We start from the raw sequence: 15,153 nt of genomic DNA on the forward strand, positions 1-15,153 counted from the left end.
GCCCGAACCTCCCCGAACCGTCCCGAGCCGTTGCCGAACCTCCCCGAGCCGCCCAGCGGCGGGTGCGCGCGCCCGATCAGCTGGGCGCGCGTCCCGAGTCACGTGGTGCGCATGTCGAAGGTCACGGCGCGCTCACAATGGAGCTCTCCGAGTATGTACAGAGAGGCATCCAGACGCTGGCGGATCCCGGTTCCTTTGACTCCAGCGCCTTCGCGCTTCTCCTCCGGGCGGCTTTCCAGAGCCTGCTGGACGCCCAGGCGGACGAGGCCGCGCTAGGTAAGCGGCTCGCCCGCCGCCGCGGCCTGGGCGGAGGGGCGCCGGGCAGAGCCGCCAGCCCGGCGCCTTGGGCATAGCTCCGGCCCGGGCAAGTCCCCGGGCTTCGCCCAGCTCTCGGCCGGACTGTGGGGACCCGAGTGGGCCCTGAGTGCCGCTGTGCCCCCGCAGGGCACCTACACGCGGCCAGCTCCACGCTCCTGGCCTGGTTTTCCTGCCCGTCTCTTTGTTCCTTTGTAAAGCCGCGTTCAACTCTTGTTTGTGGCCTAAATGTGTGGGGTTTTCAGCCTCCTTGGAGGCTGCGGCTGTTTTGACATTTGGACTTCAACTGGGGAGGTCCTATGATTCAGCCTCCCCCGGCTGGGCTAGAGGGGGTTGAAAGGGGGCTGTTTCCGAAGTAACGGCTGGGTCAAATAGCACTGACATTTTCCAACCTAGACAACACCTCCGGATCCTGTGATCACTCCAGCACAGGCGGTCAGTGTGTTAAGCCCAGAACCTTCATAATGTTTTGTTCTGCGGCGGTTACCAGGAAGAGAGACTTTTAAACGGCTGGTCGCAGAATGCAGTTGTCATAATGGATTAAGAGCATACTTTAAGACAAATCACTTCTAGATAATTTCCTCAAGTCCATCAACACATTCCAGAACTCCTTGGGTCCCCCGTCCCTCTAGTCATACTAGACACTTGGACAAAAAGTATGAAAGTGGAAGCTATTCTTCAAGCCAAAAGAAAAAAGAAAAATAGTAACCACCACCTGGGAGCTGTGTGTGTAGGGGTGGAGGGACTTGAAGATACTAATGAGGTTTTGACATTTCTGTTGTGCATGCTAATGTATGCCCTCCTGTCAAGTTTCCTTGATGTATTTATGTTCACGGAGCCAATTACTCTAAAATGTCATCTTTTGAAAGTTGTTCATTTTGAATTTTACACTGTGTAAACTACCTTCAGTTTCTCCTTTGCTTTTCAGTCCACCCAGCAACCACTACTCCCTTTGAGTTTTTTTTAAATATTAAGACGAAATAAAAGAAGATAATTGAAAAGAGATTGACAGCAGATTATTGATCTATTCTCTTTATTGTTTTGCAATTGACCTTGTTCCTCTCATCCATTTACAATTGAATTTTTGTTATATTTTCTAAAAGGGTAGTTTTACCAAAACTAAAATATTCCTCTTAGGAACAGGGGTCTAAAGAATTTGTAATCTTTAGCAATTACTTTATTTTAGATCACCCAGACTTGAAACATATCGACCCAGTGGTTTTAAAGCATTGTCATGGGGCAGCTGCAACTTACATACTGGAGGCAGGAAAGCACCGAGTTGACAAGTCTACTCTAAGGTACAGGCTTTATTTAAATACCCATTTACTTTTAAATGGTATCTTTGTGATTGTAATTTCCGTTTTTAAAGATAGAGACTAAACCTCGGTTTATTTCCCCAACCCCTCCAGCACTTATTTAGAAGACTGTAAATTTGACCGAGAGCGAATAGAACTGTTTTGCACGGAGTATCAGGTTACTTACTTTAAACTTTTAAATTAACAATTAGCCCCTCCTTTTTTTTCCTGCTGTTTGCAAAAATGTGTTTTCTTTCCTTTTCTTTCCCCTTCTCCAGAATAATAAGAATTCTCTAGAAATCCTACTGGGAAGGTAGGTACTGTATTAGGTGTCAAGCTGGGGCACTTTTCACTTGTGGGTAATGAATGGAGTGTATTGATGGGAAACAAAACAGGGCCAAAAAGTTTGGCATCCTGACCCAAAATAAAGGGCCATGGGGCAAGGGAACAATTGAACTTAAGCTAGTGTTTTCTTAAAAGTGGAGCCTGGCATAGTCTTAGTAGGCTGTTTTTACTTTTGCACTTGAAGATGAAGGTCAACAATCCTTAAGTTCACAGTGACCAATTAAGAGAGACACCATTGAGTAGATAGATATTGAAGGTTTTTCTGTGGATACAACAAAATCACCATTGTCTTTCAGTATAGGTAGAGCTCTCCCTCATATAACTGATGTTTCCTGGCGATTGGAATATCAGATAAAGGTAAAGATAACAAGCTCTTCTGTAGAGGGATTTGAGGGGCTTCCTTTAGGTTAAAGACTGTTGTTTTGTGTTGTTTTAGACCAACCAACTTCATAAGATGTGTCGACCTGGATATTTAGTGACCTTAAACGTAGAGGTATGTATAGATTTTTGTCTAAAAATTATGTGTAATAAATTTTTAATTTCCTTTCTATAAATAAACATGTTTTTTCTTCCATAGAACGCTGATTCCCAATCCTACCCAGAGATTAGTTTTAGCTGCAGCATGGAGCAGTTACAGGTACAGTATTAGGAGCTTTAACGCTCCTTTTAATGGGGGTTTGAAAACTGCTATGGAAACTTTAAAATATAATCTTCCCATCATCAGATAATGAAGGTTGGTTCAGGATTTAATGGCAAAGGGAGAATGGAAAACAGACATTTAACATGGACTTCACTTTTAAAAGTAATTTAGTAAGGTCTCCAGTAGCCTGTATTTGCTGGTTTCTGTAATTTAAAATGACTTTTTAATGTTCAAACTCAGCACACTTCATTTCATCATGCATCTGATTCAATAAACCTGAGCAAGAGTGAGAGCACGGATTTAAAAATGCCTTTCACAAATTAAACTTTCAAAGCTTTAAGCAAAAAAAAATTACCTATAGAGGGAAAGTACACATAAGCTCGTAAAACTGTTAATACCGTCAGTGTAAACCTGAAGAAATTAAACTCCCCGTTGATTGATGGATATGACAACGAATTTCTTACCAATTAAGTAAAATGAAGAGCATCCCTAAAAATTTGGATGAAATTGAATGTTTCAAAGACATCTGTAGTCATTTCAGAGTAAATATAAGTAAAACTTTAAACAATTAGAAAATGTGTGAATAACCTTCCTTAGAGAAGTTGAGACATGATTTAGATATTCTCTGCGCAAAAAAAAAAAAAAAATCTGTTAGAAATTCTCTTTTAATTAGAACTTGAATAGCTGATTGGAAGACAAGATCCTGTAGGAGAAGCGCTTCTTTTGAAAGTGATTTGCCAGCGGTTAAAATCCCTTAGACTCCTTAGGTGTTCTTCCGACTTTCTTTCATGCAGCTGCTTCAAAGTTGGGTGCTTCCTTACTTGTATCCCCAAGTTGTGACATGAGTTATACATCTTTTAGGATTTGGTGGGGAAACTTAAGGATGCTTCAAAAAGCCTGGAAAGAGCAACTCAGTTGTAACTTGGGGAAGCTGATGACCCAGGAGCCTAGAGGAAAACCAGACGCGCCATGTCTCCTGCAGGACCTTCGATCGTGCGAGCTGGATGTCATTTTCAGTAGAAAAAGAGCTCCCTTTTGAAGTTATGCCAGCCATCAGTTTTGACACTTTTTTTAAACACATGTGAAATGGTTAAGAGGGAAACTCTTACGCATTTGAATTTTCAATATTAATCTTGCATTCCTTCTATGTTGAACGCTTTCAAGCCCTATCAAAGTATCGTACCCTGAATAAATAAGGTGGTATTCCCACAATAAGGGCGGTATTCTGTTTGGAGTTTGTGTGTGAATGACGACCGAGTGCAAGGCACATCCGACCAGCGCTGGCTAGGGACGCCGCCCTAGCCCGGTTTAAGCGCCGCGGGAAAGGTGTGCCGGGGAGCCGTGCTTGCCGCCGGGACAGCCCGTTACCTGCGCCCGGCCCGCCCGACCCCGCGCGCGGAGCCAGCTCGGCTGCTACCCGCGCGCGCCTCTCCCCGGCCGCCAGCGGGCGGGGCGGCCGCTGTTGTTTCCGCGGGCCTGATTCGGCGCAGGTTCGGCGGGGCCGAGCCGGGGCAGCGGCCGGGCGCCCCCGGCGGCGGGCCCCGCGGACGTGTGCGCCGCGAGCGGGAGACATGGTGGGGGGCGGGGCGGCGTGCGGGGCCGAGCGGGCCGCGCCGGGAGAGCGGCGTGTGGCGCTGTGGAGAAATGCCTCCGTCGCCACCGCCGCGCGCTGCGAGGGGAGGGGGCTGGGCGCGCGGCGCGCAGGGGAGGGGGCGGCCACGGGCCCGACTACACCGACACTAATTCCCAGGCCGCCCTTAAGGAATGAGGGGAGCACGTGACCCGGCGGGGGGCGGGGGGAGGGGGCGGGCGGACTCCGAGCCATTTTGGAGCCGGTGTCAGTTTCCACTCTGCCTTCAGCGGTGCATTTTTTTCCACCCTCCCCTCCCCCTCCTCATCCTTCCTCCCCTCCCCCGCCTCCCCGCCCGCAAGCACACTCGGCGCCCCCCGCCCGTCCGCCTCCCCCACGCGAGTCTGAAATAATAATCGTAGTATTAAAGGCAGAGACCGGGCGAGACAATGGGGAGGTTGGCGAGGGAGCCCCGCGCAGGCTTAGCAACACCTCCCAGCCCCGCAGAATAATACGGCTCGGCCCCTCTGCGCGCCCTCCCCCGAGCGCGGCCGGGAGGCGGCGGCTGCGCCGAGGAGGAGGAGAGGCCCTGAGGAGGCGGCGGCGGAGGCCGCGCGGAGGCGGAGGAGGCCGCGCGGGAGGAGGAGGCCGCAGCGCGCGAGCAGGAGGCCGGCGGGGGAGCGGCATGAGCGGAGCGCGGCGGCCGTGGCTGCTCTTGGCCGCGCTCGGTGCCCATTGACAGCGGCGGCGGCAGCTCGCTCCAAGATGGCCGCTTGGCTCGCATTCATTTTCTGCTGAACGACTTTTAACTTTCATTGTCTTTTCCGCCCGCTCAGATCGCCTCGCGCCGGCCGCTCTTTCCGGGTACGTAGGAGGCGAGGCGCCGACGGGCCGTGGCCGGGGACTGGTGGGGGTCGGGGCGGCGTGGAAGTGGGGGGGGGCGGCGGCGCTGACAGCGTGGGCAACCGGCCCGCGCCCCGCGCCCGCGCCCGCGCGCCCGCCGCCTCCCGCGGCGCCGGACGCCCCGCAGCCCGCACCAGCGCCGCCCGGCCGCGCTCCAGCCGCTCCAGCCGCCGCCCGCGCCCGGCCGCGCCGCGCCGCCCCAGGTTTTAGTTCCCCGCTCCCCCGAGCGCCCCCCGGCACCCTCGCGCCGCACATGGTCCCCGAGAGCGGCACTTGTGTCTCCAGCCTGCGCGGCTCCCGCGGCCGCTGCGCCCTTTGTTGAGAGGTAGACTTTGCTGAAAAGGGTACGGGATCCTGAGATCGGGCGCTGCCTGGGTCCAGTGGCTTCCCTCCTCTCCCGAAGAAAGGGCTCTGGAGGTCTTTGAACCTCCAAGGAACGCCCCCATTTTATAGGGATGGGTACTGTGGGGGACAGCGATCCCGACGAGGTGGGTGTTAGGCTGGGGGGAGCCCCGACAAAAATGTTATTAACTTAAGTTGGAGGGACACTTGTGTGAAATTGGATGGCTGGTAAGATGGCGGTTCCCAGTTGTTTCCAAGGTCTTGTGCATTTGTGTTGAAAAGGGTAAAGTTTTCAAGGTGGTATTTGTTGGGAGTCGTGGACAGAGGTTCCATACGTACTTGGGGCAAGCTCTTTGGGAGGTGGGCATTTCAAATTTAGAGCTTTGTTTTGGAGTGAAGACGGTGACTGGACGTTAGCCTTGCTGAAGCTTTCTCCCCCCTCCTTTTTTTCTTCTTTTCCCTTGAAGACAACTACAACTTTCCTCTTTGCTGTGGGATGAGCCGAGACTTGGGTCCATTGCATTTTATAGATTTTGTTCAATGTCAGAATAGGTCATGTAGTTAAGGGGATGCTTCGGGGAAGGAGCACTAACGCGTTGATTGCTTATGTTTACGTAGTCATTTGGACTTGACAGCGCTGGGGCATGATCTTTTCCCCAGAGCTTTACAGTTAATAATTGGAAATAAACAAGGAGAGAGACTTTGATCATTCCCAATTGCAATAAAAGGATTTAGTGGGCTTAGTGGTCACGGTTCAATATCTGAAAGAGAATTGAGCATTAACCCCTTCTCTTAAAGTAGACAAAATTCCGGGCATATTTACCCAAATGCAGATGTGTGATGGTAATTCAAGCTACTTTTAAAGGAGCTTCCCCAACCTTTGGGAACATGTTGTAAAACGTAGTAAAGACTTGATACTAGAGGATGTAAAAATGTGGACAGCATGAGTTCTGAGACTATGTAGTAACATTTGGGTCTTAAGTAGACTAGTGAGATTAAGGAGAATTAATCGAGGTTGTTTTTTTTTGTAAAATTATTTTATATACTGTGTTTATAATCTATAGTAAATTGTATTTTTCCATGTCTTCTATGAAAGGGAAATATTTGAAATAATCTACGAGGGCAAATTATACTATTGTAATAATATCTTTAAAACTATGTAAAAGATTGTGTGTGCATGTGTAGACACTCAGATACCACATACAAACTTTTGTAAGGCATGTAAGCATTCGGATATATTTGATAAGTCCATTGACAATCTACCACTGAGCTCTTGAATGTATGTTGTGTCCAAATGGGCAAAGTTCTCCCCATCAGTCAGGTCACCCCCAAAGTCACCCACACTTGCATTTGTGCTGTGAGCCCCCAGTGGGATTATGGAGTTCATTTGCATTTCTTAGGTTGCTACCATCAGAGCTGGCCTCTGTCTTCCTTCACATTGACATCACTGGTGTTAGGCCTCCAACTACAACTGACAGCTCCAACTAACTAAGCTGTATTTCTACTATTGAGTATTTTCAGCGTTTTATGCTGGTTGCATTTTTATGATTTGTGCAAGAGGTGCACCTCTGGGGTGCAAGAGGCTAAGTCTCACCAAACATTCTAGGAAGTCTTCATGAGATTGTCCGTATTATCCAATAGGGTAAAATGATGAAGAATTGATGTTCTTGATGTTCGTATCAGTAACAAAGTGATAATTGATTAGCATTAAGAATGGTTGTAGGCCAAATTACTTTCATCTGTGGGAGGGCAGTTCCGTGAATTCCAATTTAAGGTGAACTTGAGAGACTTTGGTCAAGTGGCTCAAAGAGAACTAACTGGTGTCCCCTCTGTTGAGGTCCTGCTCTCTGGGTTGGTATTTGCTCTCTTGTAGTAGAGTGACACGAGAGGATGCAAGGCTCTGTGGTGTGAGGACTGGGTATGGTTCCTTTCAAGGCTCTTTCTAGGAGAGGCTGTGGTTTCACAGGAGAGTTGTCTTTAATTGGGAAGAGTGGTCTTCAATCCCCAAGTGCGGTTGGATTTACATCTTGCTCCTTATTAGTGGCATAACTTCATCCACAGCTTCTCAGCCATGTAGCTCACGCTATTTGTTGACTGAGTCCCAAACTAGTAATGCACAGGTTGAAGTCACTCTCAGGGAAGCTTTTTGGGTTTGGGCCATCTTTAGTATTCATCCCTTTTAATTCCAGTCTTGAGGTATGCTGGTTGGTTTTTCCCTCTTCTGTATTAAGCTTTCCTTAGAATTAAAGTCCCAGGTGCATTTTGTTAAAATTATGCAAGTTCCTGGATTTTCATTGCAGACAGCTCTGAGGCTGAGTCAGGTGTAGGTCAGTCTTGATTTAGATTCTGTGGTGGATAAAAGGGTAGGCGAGGCTGCATCCCCACAGCCACGTCCACACAGGTAACTGACTCCCTGAGTACTGTCTGCTGTGGTGTTGCTGACAGGTCTCAACTGCGAGTTTTCTAAAATGTATCTGTGAGTATTGTATGGAACTTAGGTGAGAAAAGACACCCCCCCAGCCCCCCTTACTCTGCATTTAGCTTTGGGGATGGGCTGGCCTCTTGACTTTTTGCACCTTGTCACTATACCACCCACTAAAGTAGTTTTTCTGGTCTCCAGAATAGTTTATTCAAATGGAAGTTTGCGCCTCCTTCTCTTGAGAAACTGATTTCTGGATTGAGCCCTTCCAAACACTTTGCATGGCTCATGTAAACTACTGGAGGCTTTCTAGAGAAGGGAGCCTTAGAAGTTCAGTGCAATAAACGCCTCTGCAACTCCAGTCTTGCCGGGCAGGGCTAAGTGCACAGTTGGCAATTCTCAAAAGATCTCTAAGTAAGATTTCTGACATAGCGAATGATAACAGGACAGTCAGAAAAAGGCAAGATGAGAAATAGCTCTTCCTTCCCAACGGTCACAGAACAGACCCGGAGAGTGTCTGGAATGGCCGGTGCACTCTCTTTGGGGTTGGAACTCTGGTGGCCGTCACCCGAGGATCGACACCCTGCGTCCCCGCCCCGCCCCTCCCCCGCGCCCGGCACCCCGCACGCCCGCAGAGGCTGGGCTCGGCCAGCTCCGCGCAGAGTTGCAGCGGTGGCTGGATGCCAAGTGTAAGTGTAAGTTGCTATGGAAACCCCAACAGAGGCGAGTTCCGAATCCGGAACAAGACCTAGCCCGGGGCACCTCGGGATCCGCCCCTCACATCCCGCTCGTGTCCGCGGCGCCCAGGCCTCAGCCGAGGCCCACGAGGTGCTTCTTTCCTCGGCACCCAGTCCGGAAATGCCGGGGATGCAGGAGGCTCACTGAGCGCTTTCCCTTTGTTGGGCCCGAGCCCTGCCAGGTTCTGGTTGCTTGAGCTGTCTAAACAAGAATCACGAAGTTTTTGACTAGAGGTCCCGCAGGAAATGCCACAGTAAATTCGGAGACTTGGATCAAGCTCTAGTGGCTAGTAAATATCTGCGGCGGCTTCGTGGTGGCCGCAGCAGAGCTGCGTGGTGTCTGCGGAGCCTGAGGACAGCTGGGAGAGACAGACCGGAGTCCACTGGGCTCCCAGCCCCCAGCCCAGACCTTTTCATCTCCAGGAATGGCCTGAGAGGCCAGAAGTAAATTTAGTTGGATCCTTTTACACCATTTAACAGTGGAGGTTATTCTGATCTCATTAGTAAATTCCTTTTGTAGAAAACGTTTGGAGAGCCAGCTGTAGAGTGTTAAACGAGTTTTATGAACCGCACAGCGTTTCAGGGTATACAGTTTCTTGGAGTTGTGGAGATAATCTCAATTCTCTTGAATTATAGCCAATACTTTTTTTGTGTCTTGCAGGGTCTTTTATCAAGCAGAAATGCATCGAACAACCAGAATCAAGATCACTGAGCTAAATCCCCACCTAATGTGTGTCCTGTGTGGAGGGTACTTCATTGATGCCACTACCATAATAGAATGTCTACATTCCTGTAAGTACACAGTGTTAGCCTTCTTGGGTCTGTATGCTTCACTGCTCATCCTGACCATTAAAACTACCAACATTCCCACATTCCTTGGGAATGTTAGTACACATTGTGAGATCTCCTTTCTTATGTATGTAGTGCATTGTTACAATTAGGCAGTGTGGAGTTTTTAAGGTCTTAATGAGTTTCACTTTTTTAGTTTTCAGAAATACCTTCTTCTTCATTTCCCATCCTTGAATTTTCAGTTCCGACATTATAAACTTTCTAAACTCACACAACCTTTTTATCTTCCTATTTCTAGTCTGTAAAACATGTATTGTGCGTTACTTGGAGACCAGCAAGTATTGTCCTATTTGTGATGTCCAAGTTCACAAAACTCGACCACTACTGAATATAAGGTAAGAGAGTGCTGGGGCAAGGGTGGGGGCTGGGGGGTGTGGCCACCGCCATCCCTGGTTTTGCTTTGCTGGAAGTTTATTCCTGACCTTTGCTGTATGGGAAGGGGAGGGGGGAGAACTTTAATTTCTTGTTATTTTAATGACTGTGTTTAGACAAAGTTTGGTTTTATTCCAGTATTTTAAAGGTGTCTGTCCTTTAAAAGTGAATTAGTTTCCCTTTCTTGTGCATAGCTTTATTGACTTCATGACAAATGAGTAGTGTTTTGTTTGTTTGTTTGTTTGTTTGTTTGTTTTGTTTGTTTGTTTTGTTTGTTTGTTTGTTTGTTTGTTTTGTTTGTTTTGTTTGTTTTGTTTGTTTGTTTTGTTTGTTTGTTTGTTTGTTTTTCCACTTCCATGTTCTTTATTCTTACTAGTGAGTTAGGATTTGTTACCTTGTGAAGGGCCTACCTCTCTTGACTCTTGGATGTGAAGAGGGTATCAGCAGGGTTGAGAACAGCTGCCAGCCCTCCTTGGGCTTTCTCCTCAGTGCTTTTACCCTCAGTCACAGCCAAGAAACTCCCCAACACCCACAGTACCCAGAACACAGGACCAGTTCTAGGTTTGCCTTATTAATTGATTCTTACTTTTTCAGGTCAGACAAAACTCTTCAAGATATTGTATACAAATTAGTTCCAGGGCTTTTCAAAAGTGAGTAAACCCATTCAATGAAATTTTTTAAACTGTTGATTTTGCCTACTATAACCAATGTCTCCCTTTCCCTTCCCACATACCCCAGATGAGATGAAGAGGAGAAGAGACTTCTATGCAGCTCACCCTTCAGCAGATGGTAAACTTTGGGGCAAAAGACATTTACCTGGGGAAGAAAATCTAGTCAGTTATTTAAATTATTGTATTTAAATCATCCCTTCTATCTGCTTATAGGTAAAATATTGTTTTTAAAACTGACTTTGAAATGTCTTTGCAGCTGCCAATGGCTCCAATGAAGACAGAGGAGAAGTTGCAGATGAGGACCGGCGGGTCATAGCTGACGATGAGATTATAAGCTTGTCTATCGAGTTCTTCCACCCAAGCAGGCGAGTGCTCCCAGGCTGCTGTGCTGCAGGCACACTAGGTGGTGTGGCCCACTAGGTGGTGTGGCCCACTAGGTGGTGTGGCCCACTAGGTGGTGTGGCACACTAGGTGGTGCGCCCACCTGGTGCTTTGTTTCACTGTGATTTCCTTTCTCTTAGGTCGGATCGGAAAGTAACTAAAGAGAAGCCAAAGGAGGAGGTGTGTTCTGTACTGCAAACCTGGGAGGGGACTTTGGATTTCATGCTGTCCTTTAGACTATGAGGGGGGGTTATATGATATTATTAAATGGCCATGTTGTGTTAGGATTTTGTTGACTTAGTATTTTTAATATTAGATTCAAAATGTAGCTAGTTGAGAGTTGCATTTTGGTGTGACTGTTAGTACCTTTTTATCATATTTAGGCAATTCAAACTTTTTTTTTACCTGAAAGTTAGGAATTGGAAGCAAGTTACTTTTGTGAATGTGCTCCTAGGTGAATGATAAAAGGTACTTGCGATGCCCAGCAGCACTGACGGTGATGCACTTGAGAAAGTTCCTCAGGAGTAAAATGGACATACCTAATACTTTCCAGGTATCTACCTCGTGCATTGCATGTAGACTTTAAATTTAAATTTTTTAATTTTTCATTCTGAACCTTAAGCAATACAAAGAAATCTTAAATTTAGTGTCAAAAATTAATATATCTCTTAAAATGGTTGGTGAAGATGCTTTTTAAAGCATTTTGGATTCTATTTAGATGGCAAAAACACAGGTGTTTTTCTTTGTCCCTTTGTCACTGAATATCTGACCTACACTTCAATAGATTGACGTTATGTATGAAGAGGAGCCTTTAAAGGACTACTACACGCTCATGGACATTGCCTACATTTACACCTGGAGACGGGTAAGTAGTCCTCTGCCCTAGGTAGGCCACATTGGCCCAGTGGAATTGAGTGGTTTTCTTTTCCCTTTTAATGCTGTAGAATGGCCCACTGCCTTTGAAATACCGAGTTCGGCCAACTTGCAAAAGAATGAAGATGAGTCAGCAGAGAGATGGACTGACCGCGGCTGGAGAGCTGGAGAGTGACTCTGGGAGCGACAAGGCCAACAGCCCAGCGGGAGGTGCTCCCTCCACCTCTTCCTGCTTGCCCAGCCCCAGCACTCCAGTGCAGTCTCCTCACCCACAGTTCCCTCACATTTCCAGTACCATGAATGGAACCAGCAACAGCCCCAGCGGTAATCACCAATCTTCCTTTGCCAGTAGACCTCGGAAATCATCAGTAAATGGGTCATCAGCAACTTCGTCTGGTTAAGAACTAAGGGGAAGATTCTTCACCCCGTTTGAGATACCTTCATCCATTACAGCTTAGAGATGCTAATACATGTGACTGTCGTCCAGTTTGCTTCCTTTGTAGTGACATTCAATTTGGCTGTAAAAGATGGACTAGATGGGATACTTTATATGGATGTTAAGTGAAAAGAAAGAGTCTCTAAAGAATTGGATTCTGAGAAGGCGGGCAAGGTTTTTTCTGTTAGGAAAGATGTGAAATGGTTACTGTGACCGCTGTCTGGAACTGGAGGTGTTCTGCAGTGGGTAGACAGTGGGCCATCCTTTGTTACTCTCCGCTGACGCCCATATTACATTCTCTTCGGTTGTTCTTGTTGTTATGCTGTTTGGTGACCCTGTAGAAAACAAGTGCTTTTATCTCCAAGTTCAGCAAATGGAAAGAATAGGCATAGAATGCTGCATTCTATGTACCCATGTCACTGTGAATAACAATTTCTTGCATATTTAGCCATTCTAATTCCTGTTTGATTTTTACTTCTCTGTTGCTACGCAAAATGATCAAAGGAAACTTGTTTTACAATCTGTATGCCTAAAAAAGCGGGTACTAGCGTTTATTTTCCTGACTTGTTTAAATGATTCGCTTTTGTAAGAATCAGGTGGCATTATGCTTATTGTACAATGCCATATTGGTATATGACATAACAGGAAACAGTATTGTATGATATATTTATAAATACTATGAAAATATTGTGTTTCATACATTCAAAAACAGTTGTAAACTTCTCTAAATGGGTTCGACCTTTGCAGATACACAGTGCACCCTATGCTGAGGCTTGACACCAGCACAGAATTGTTTTAATGTTGATGGCTAGTTTCAGAGTCTTTTCCACTGAGAAGCAAATGGCAGATCTTCATAGCTCTGGCTTTTCTCCAATAAGACTTTCAGAATTAATGTTGCAGTAAGGAAAAATTTTAACCAAGGCAAATGGAAACTGTTTTAATTTTCAATTGGTTAAAATAGAACTAATGTGTCTTTAAATACTATTTATCAGTGGACTTCTAAAATAGATTTTAAAGCCAGCCAGTTAGTTGCTGAAGTAAAACATTTTATCTACAACTTTATTTTAGTGTGTGTGGCACAATAGTAATTTCAAATTTAAGAGTTGTTTTCATAGTTAAAGGAATCTGCCTTCTCTGTAATATCTGGAAATAGAAGCAATTTACTATGAGTTTCTACAGGTATTTTTAAATAGAGCAAACATGTTGAGTTTAAAATATGAATGACCCTACCAAGTCTCAGTTTGCTTTGGTCGAACTTAGCGTGTGTTTATCAGCCACCAGTTATCTGTGAGGACGTTTCTTCCATATGAATCGTTTCATGTTTGTATGGACCCTGTAGCTAAGCATTTCATGGTCTACAGTCTGCAAAAGAAGCACAATTCTATTGCTTTGTCTTGCTCATAGCCATTAAATCATTACTTTTACATATATTGCTGTTACTTCTGCTTTCTTTAAAGATTTAGTAAATGTTTTATGAAGCCACAAAATACATATATTTTTATTTTGACCTAAATTTGTACAGTCCCATTGTGTGTGTGTCATTTCTAATTATAGATGTAAAATTGAATTTCATTTTTAATTGGGAAAATTCAATAAAAGGATATTCATTTAGAAAATAGCTATGATCTTTAATTAAAATTCTGCTATGAAAAGCACAATGTGCAGAAGTTTTGGGAACCCTGTAGACTGTAAGAGCTAAAACCTAAGGAGAATAGTTGTTGTCAAATGATGTTGTCAGTAATTGCTTTGTTGTACATTGCTTGGAAGCCCAATGAAAGGAGTATCTGTTTATTTACAATCTTTGAAGCAAAAGTTACCAATGTTTACCAATTTTGGTGAATTTAACTCATTTTTCTAGACTTTTCTCGAGGTTTTCACAGCGTTATCTAAGACAAAAGACATCTCACCCTCTATGATGGACTTACTTCTGAGTGCTTTTGTTAAAGCCTCAGAGGCTTACTAAGCAGTGTGTCACCATACTTGAAAACATTTCCATTTATTGTATCTGGGAGGAGGCTTTTTACCCTTACTCAATTTGAAAATTGCTTAAGCTTAAAGGATATTTCAGTCAAAATTTGTCTTTTAATAAAACAACAGAAAGATACATTGTGGTTTGCTTCTTAAATGATCAGTCATTGCTGCTCTTTGTTTAGGTTTAAAACCTTTTCCAACTTCCCACTTATCTTCAAAGATTTTTTTAAGGGAGCCCCTATCGAATATCCTGAGTTTGTAATTTACCATTTAGGGTACACAAAAAGTAGGCTTTAAAGTTTGACTTTCACTCCCAAGGATATTCTAGCATCCTAGAATACAAAGATAATAACCAAGTGGTCTACAGAAAATGCCCAAATTGATCCCACAGACACTTAGCTTAAAGGTAGAAAGAGAAATGGGGCCCGACTGCTGTTGTGTAAATAGTGATCTATCTTGCTTTACACATGCAGAACACTTTACAAGTACTTTTACCTCCTAAATTGCCGCCGCTAATTGCCCTGAGTAGAAAGGGGTTGCCCTTCAGCTGACTTAACTAGTTAAGCACATTGCTTCATTTCCATGTGCCCACATTCAGATGTTAGGCTCTCTGGAACTAAAATACAACAAAAGCAAAACTTTCCTTCATCTTGTTTCCCCAGGGTTGGAATTAAACTGCTTGTGATATCTTTCATTTCACTGTGCTTGTTGTGTGGGCCTATCAAGAACAATTTTGTTTGAAACCTTTAAATGCCCACATGAAATCCTTCTCCTTGTACATACCAGCAAGAAAGCAATCCTTTTTTTACATGCCGTCTAGGACTCAGGATTCAGGAGCGCCTTGCACCAGAAACCCAATCAGGATCCTGGGGGGAAAGAAAGTTGTTTCACTTTTCTCTTTGTGTTCAAAAAATTTAAGACACTTTCCCTCCCACTGCACCAGGAATAACAGAAGTTCGTATATAGTGCTTACAGGAGAGATTGAAAGAAAAGGCTGGTAGTCAAATTATATTTAAAGTAACTATTTTCATCGT

General features: G+C 45.3%; 2 protein-coding genes across 8 annotated transcripts; both read left to right on the forward strand.

Annotated features, from left to right (window-relative positions):
- Positions 1-70: 70 nt before the first annotated feature.
- Positions 71-3,818, forward strand: Commd3 (COMM domain containing 3). Its single transcript, NM_198732.3, has 8 exons — positions 71-276; positions 1,502-1,613; positions 1,725-1,788; positions 1,889-1,923; positions 2,252-2,312; positions 2,392-2,448; positions 2,533-2,592; positions 3,457-3,818. Exons 1-8 carry the CDS (start codon positions 138-140, stop codon positions 3,514-3,516), a joined length of 588 nt encoding a protein of 195 aa, NP_942027.1. The 5' UTR covers positions 71-137; the 3' UTR covers positions 3,517-3,818.
- A 1,072-nt stretch (positions 3,819-4,890) lies between these two features.
- Positions 4,891-14,252, forward strand: Bmi1 (BMI1 proto-oncogene, polycomb ring finger). Of its 7 annotated transcripts, none has more exons than XM_039095805.2 (10): positions 4,891-5,029; positions 9,228-9,358; positions 9,654-9,750; positions 10,382-10,437; positions 10,526-10,576; positions 10,715-10,823; positions 10,980-11,019; positions 11,294-11,392; positions 11,624-11,704; positions 11,784-14,252. In XM_039095805.2, exons 2-10 carry the CDS (start codon positions 9,247-9,249, stop codon positions 12,111-12,113), a joined length of 975 nt encoding a protein of 324 aa, XP_038951733.1. In that variant the 5' UTR covers positions 4,891-5,029; positions 9,228-9,246; the 3' UTR covers positions 12,114-14,252. The 7 variants fall into 7 exon arrangements, with proteins under 7 accessions (XP_038951733.1, XP_063132570.1, XP_038951734.1 ...); XM_063276500.1 differs by lacking the exon at positions 4,891-5,029 and adding an exon at positions 5,180-5,412; XM_039095806.2 differs by lacking the exon at positions 4,891-5,029 and adding an exon at positions 5,190-5,393.
- Positions 14,253-15,153: the final 901 nt, after the last annotated feature.

Source organism: Rattus norvegicus, chromosome 17 (genome assembly GCF_036323735.1).
Source record: "Rattus norvegicus strain BN/NHsdMcwi chromosome 17, GRCr8, whole genome shotgun sequence".
NCBI lineage: Eukaryota > Metazoa > Chordata > Mammalia > Rodentia > Muridae > Rattus > Rattus norvegicus.

Excerpts from the sequence above, each read along its gene's own strand:
- Commd3 (NM_198732.3), top strand. The coding sequence starts at position 138 with ATGGAGCTCTCCGAGTATGTACAGAGAGGCATCCAGACGCTGGCGGAT. Across the intron at positions 277-1,501 it reads GGCGGACGAGGCCGCGCTAG|ATCACCCAGACTTGAAACAT; the intron begins GTAAGCGGCTCG and ends ACTTTATTTTAG. Across the intron at positions 1,924-2,251 it reads CTAGAAATCCTACTGGGAAG|TATAGGTAGAGCTCTCCCTC; the intron begins GTAGGTACTGTA and ends ATTGTCTTTCAG.
- Bmi1 (XM_039095805.2), top strand. The coding sequence starts at position 9,247 with ATGCATCGAACAACCAGAATCAAGATCACTGAGCTAAATCCCCACCTA. Across the intron at positions 11,020-11,293 it reads AAGAGAAGCCAAAGGAGGAG|GTGAATGATAAAAGGTACTT; the intron begins GTGTGTTCTGTA and ends ATGTGCTCCTAG. Across the intron at positions 11,393-11,623 it reads ACATACCTAATACTTTCCAG|ATTGACGTTATGTATGAAGA; the intron begins GTATCTACCTCG and ends ACACTTCAATAG.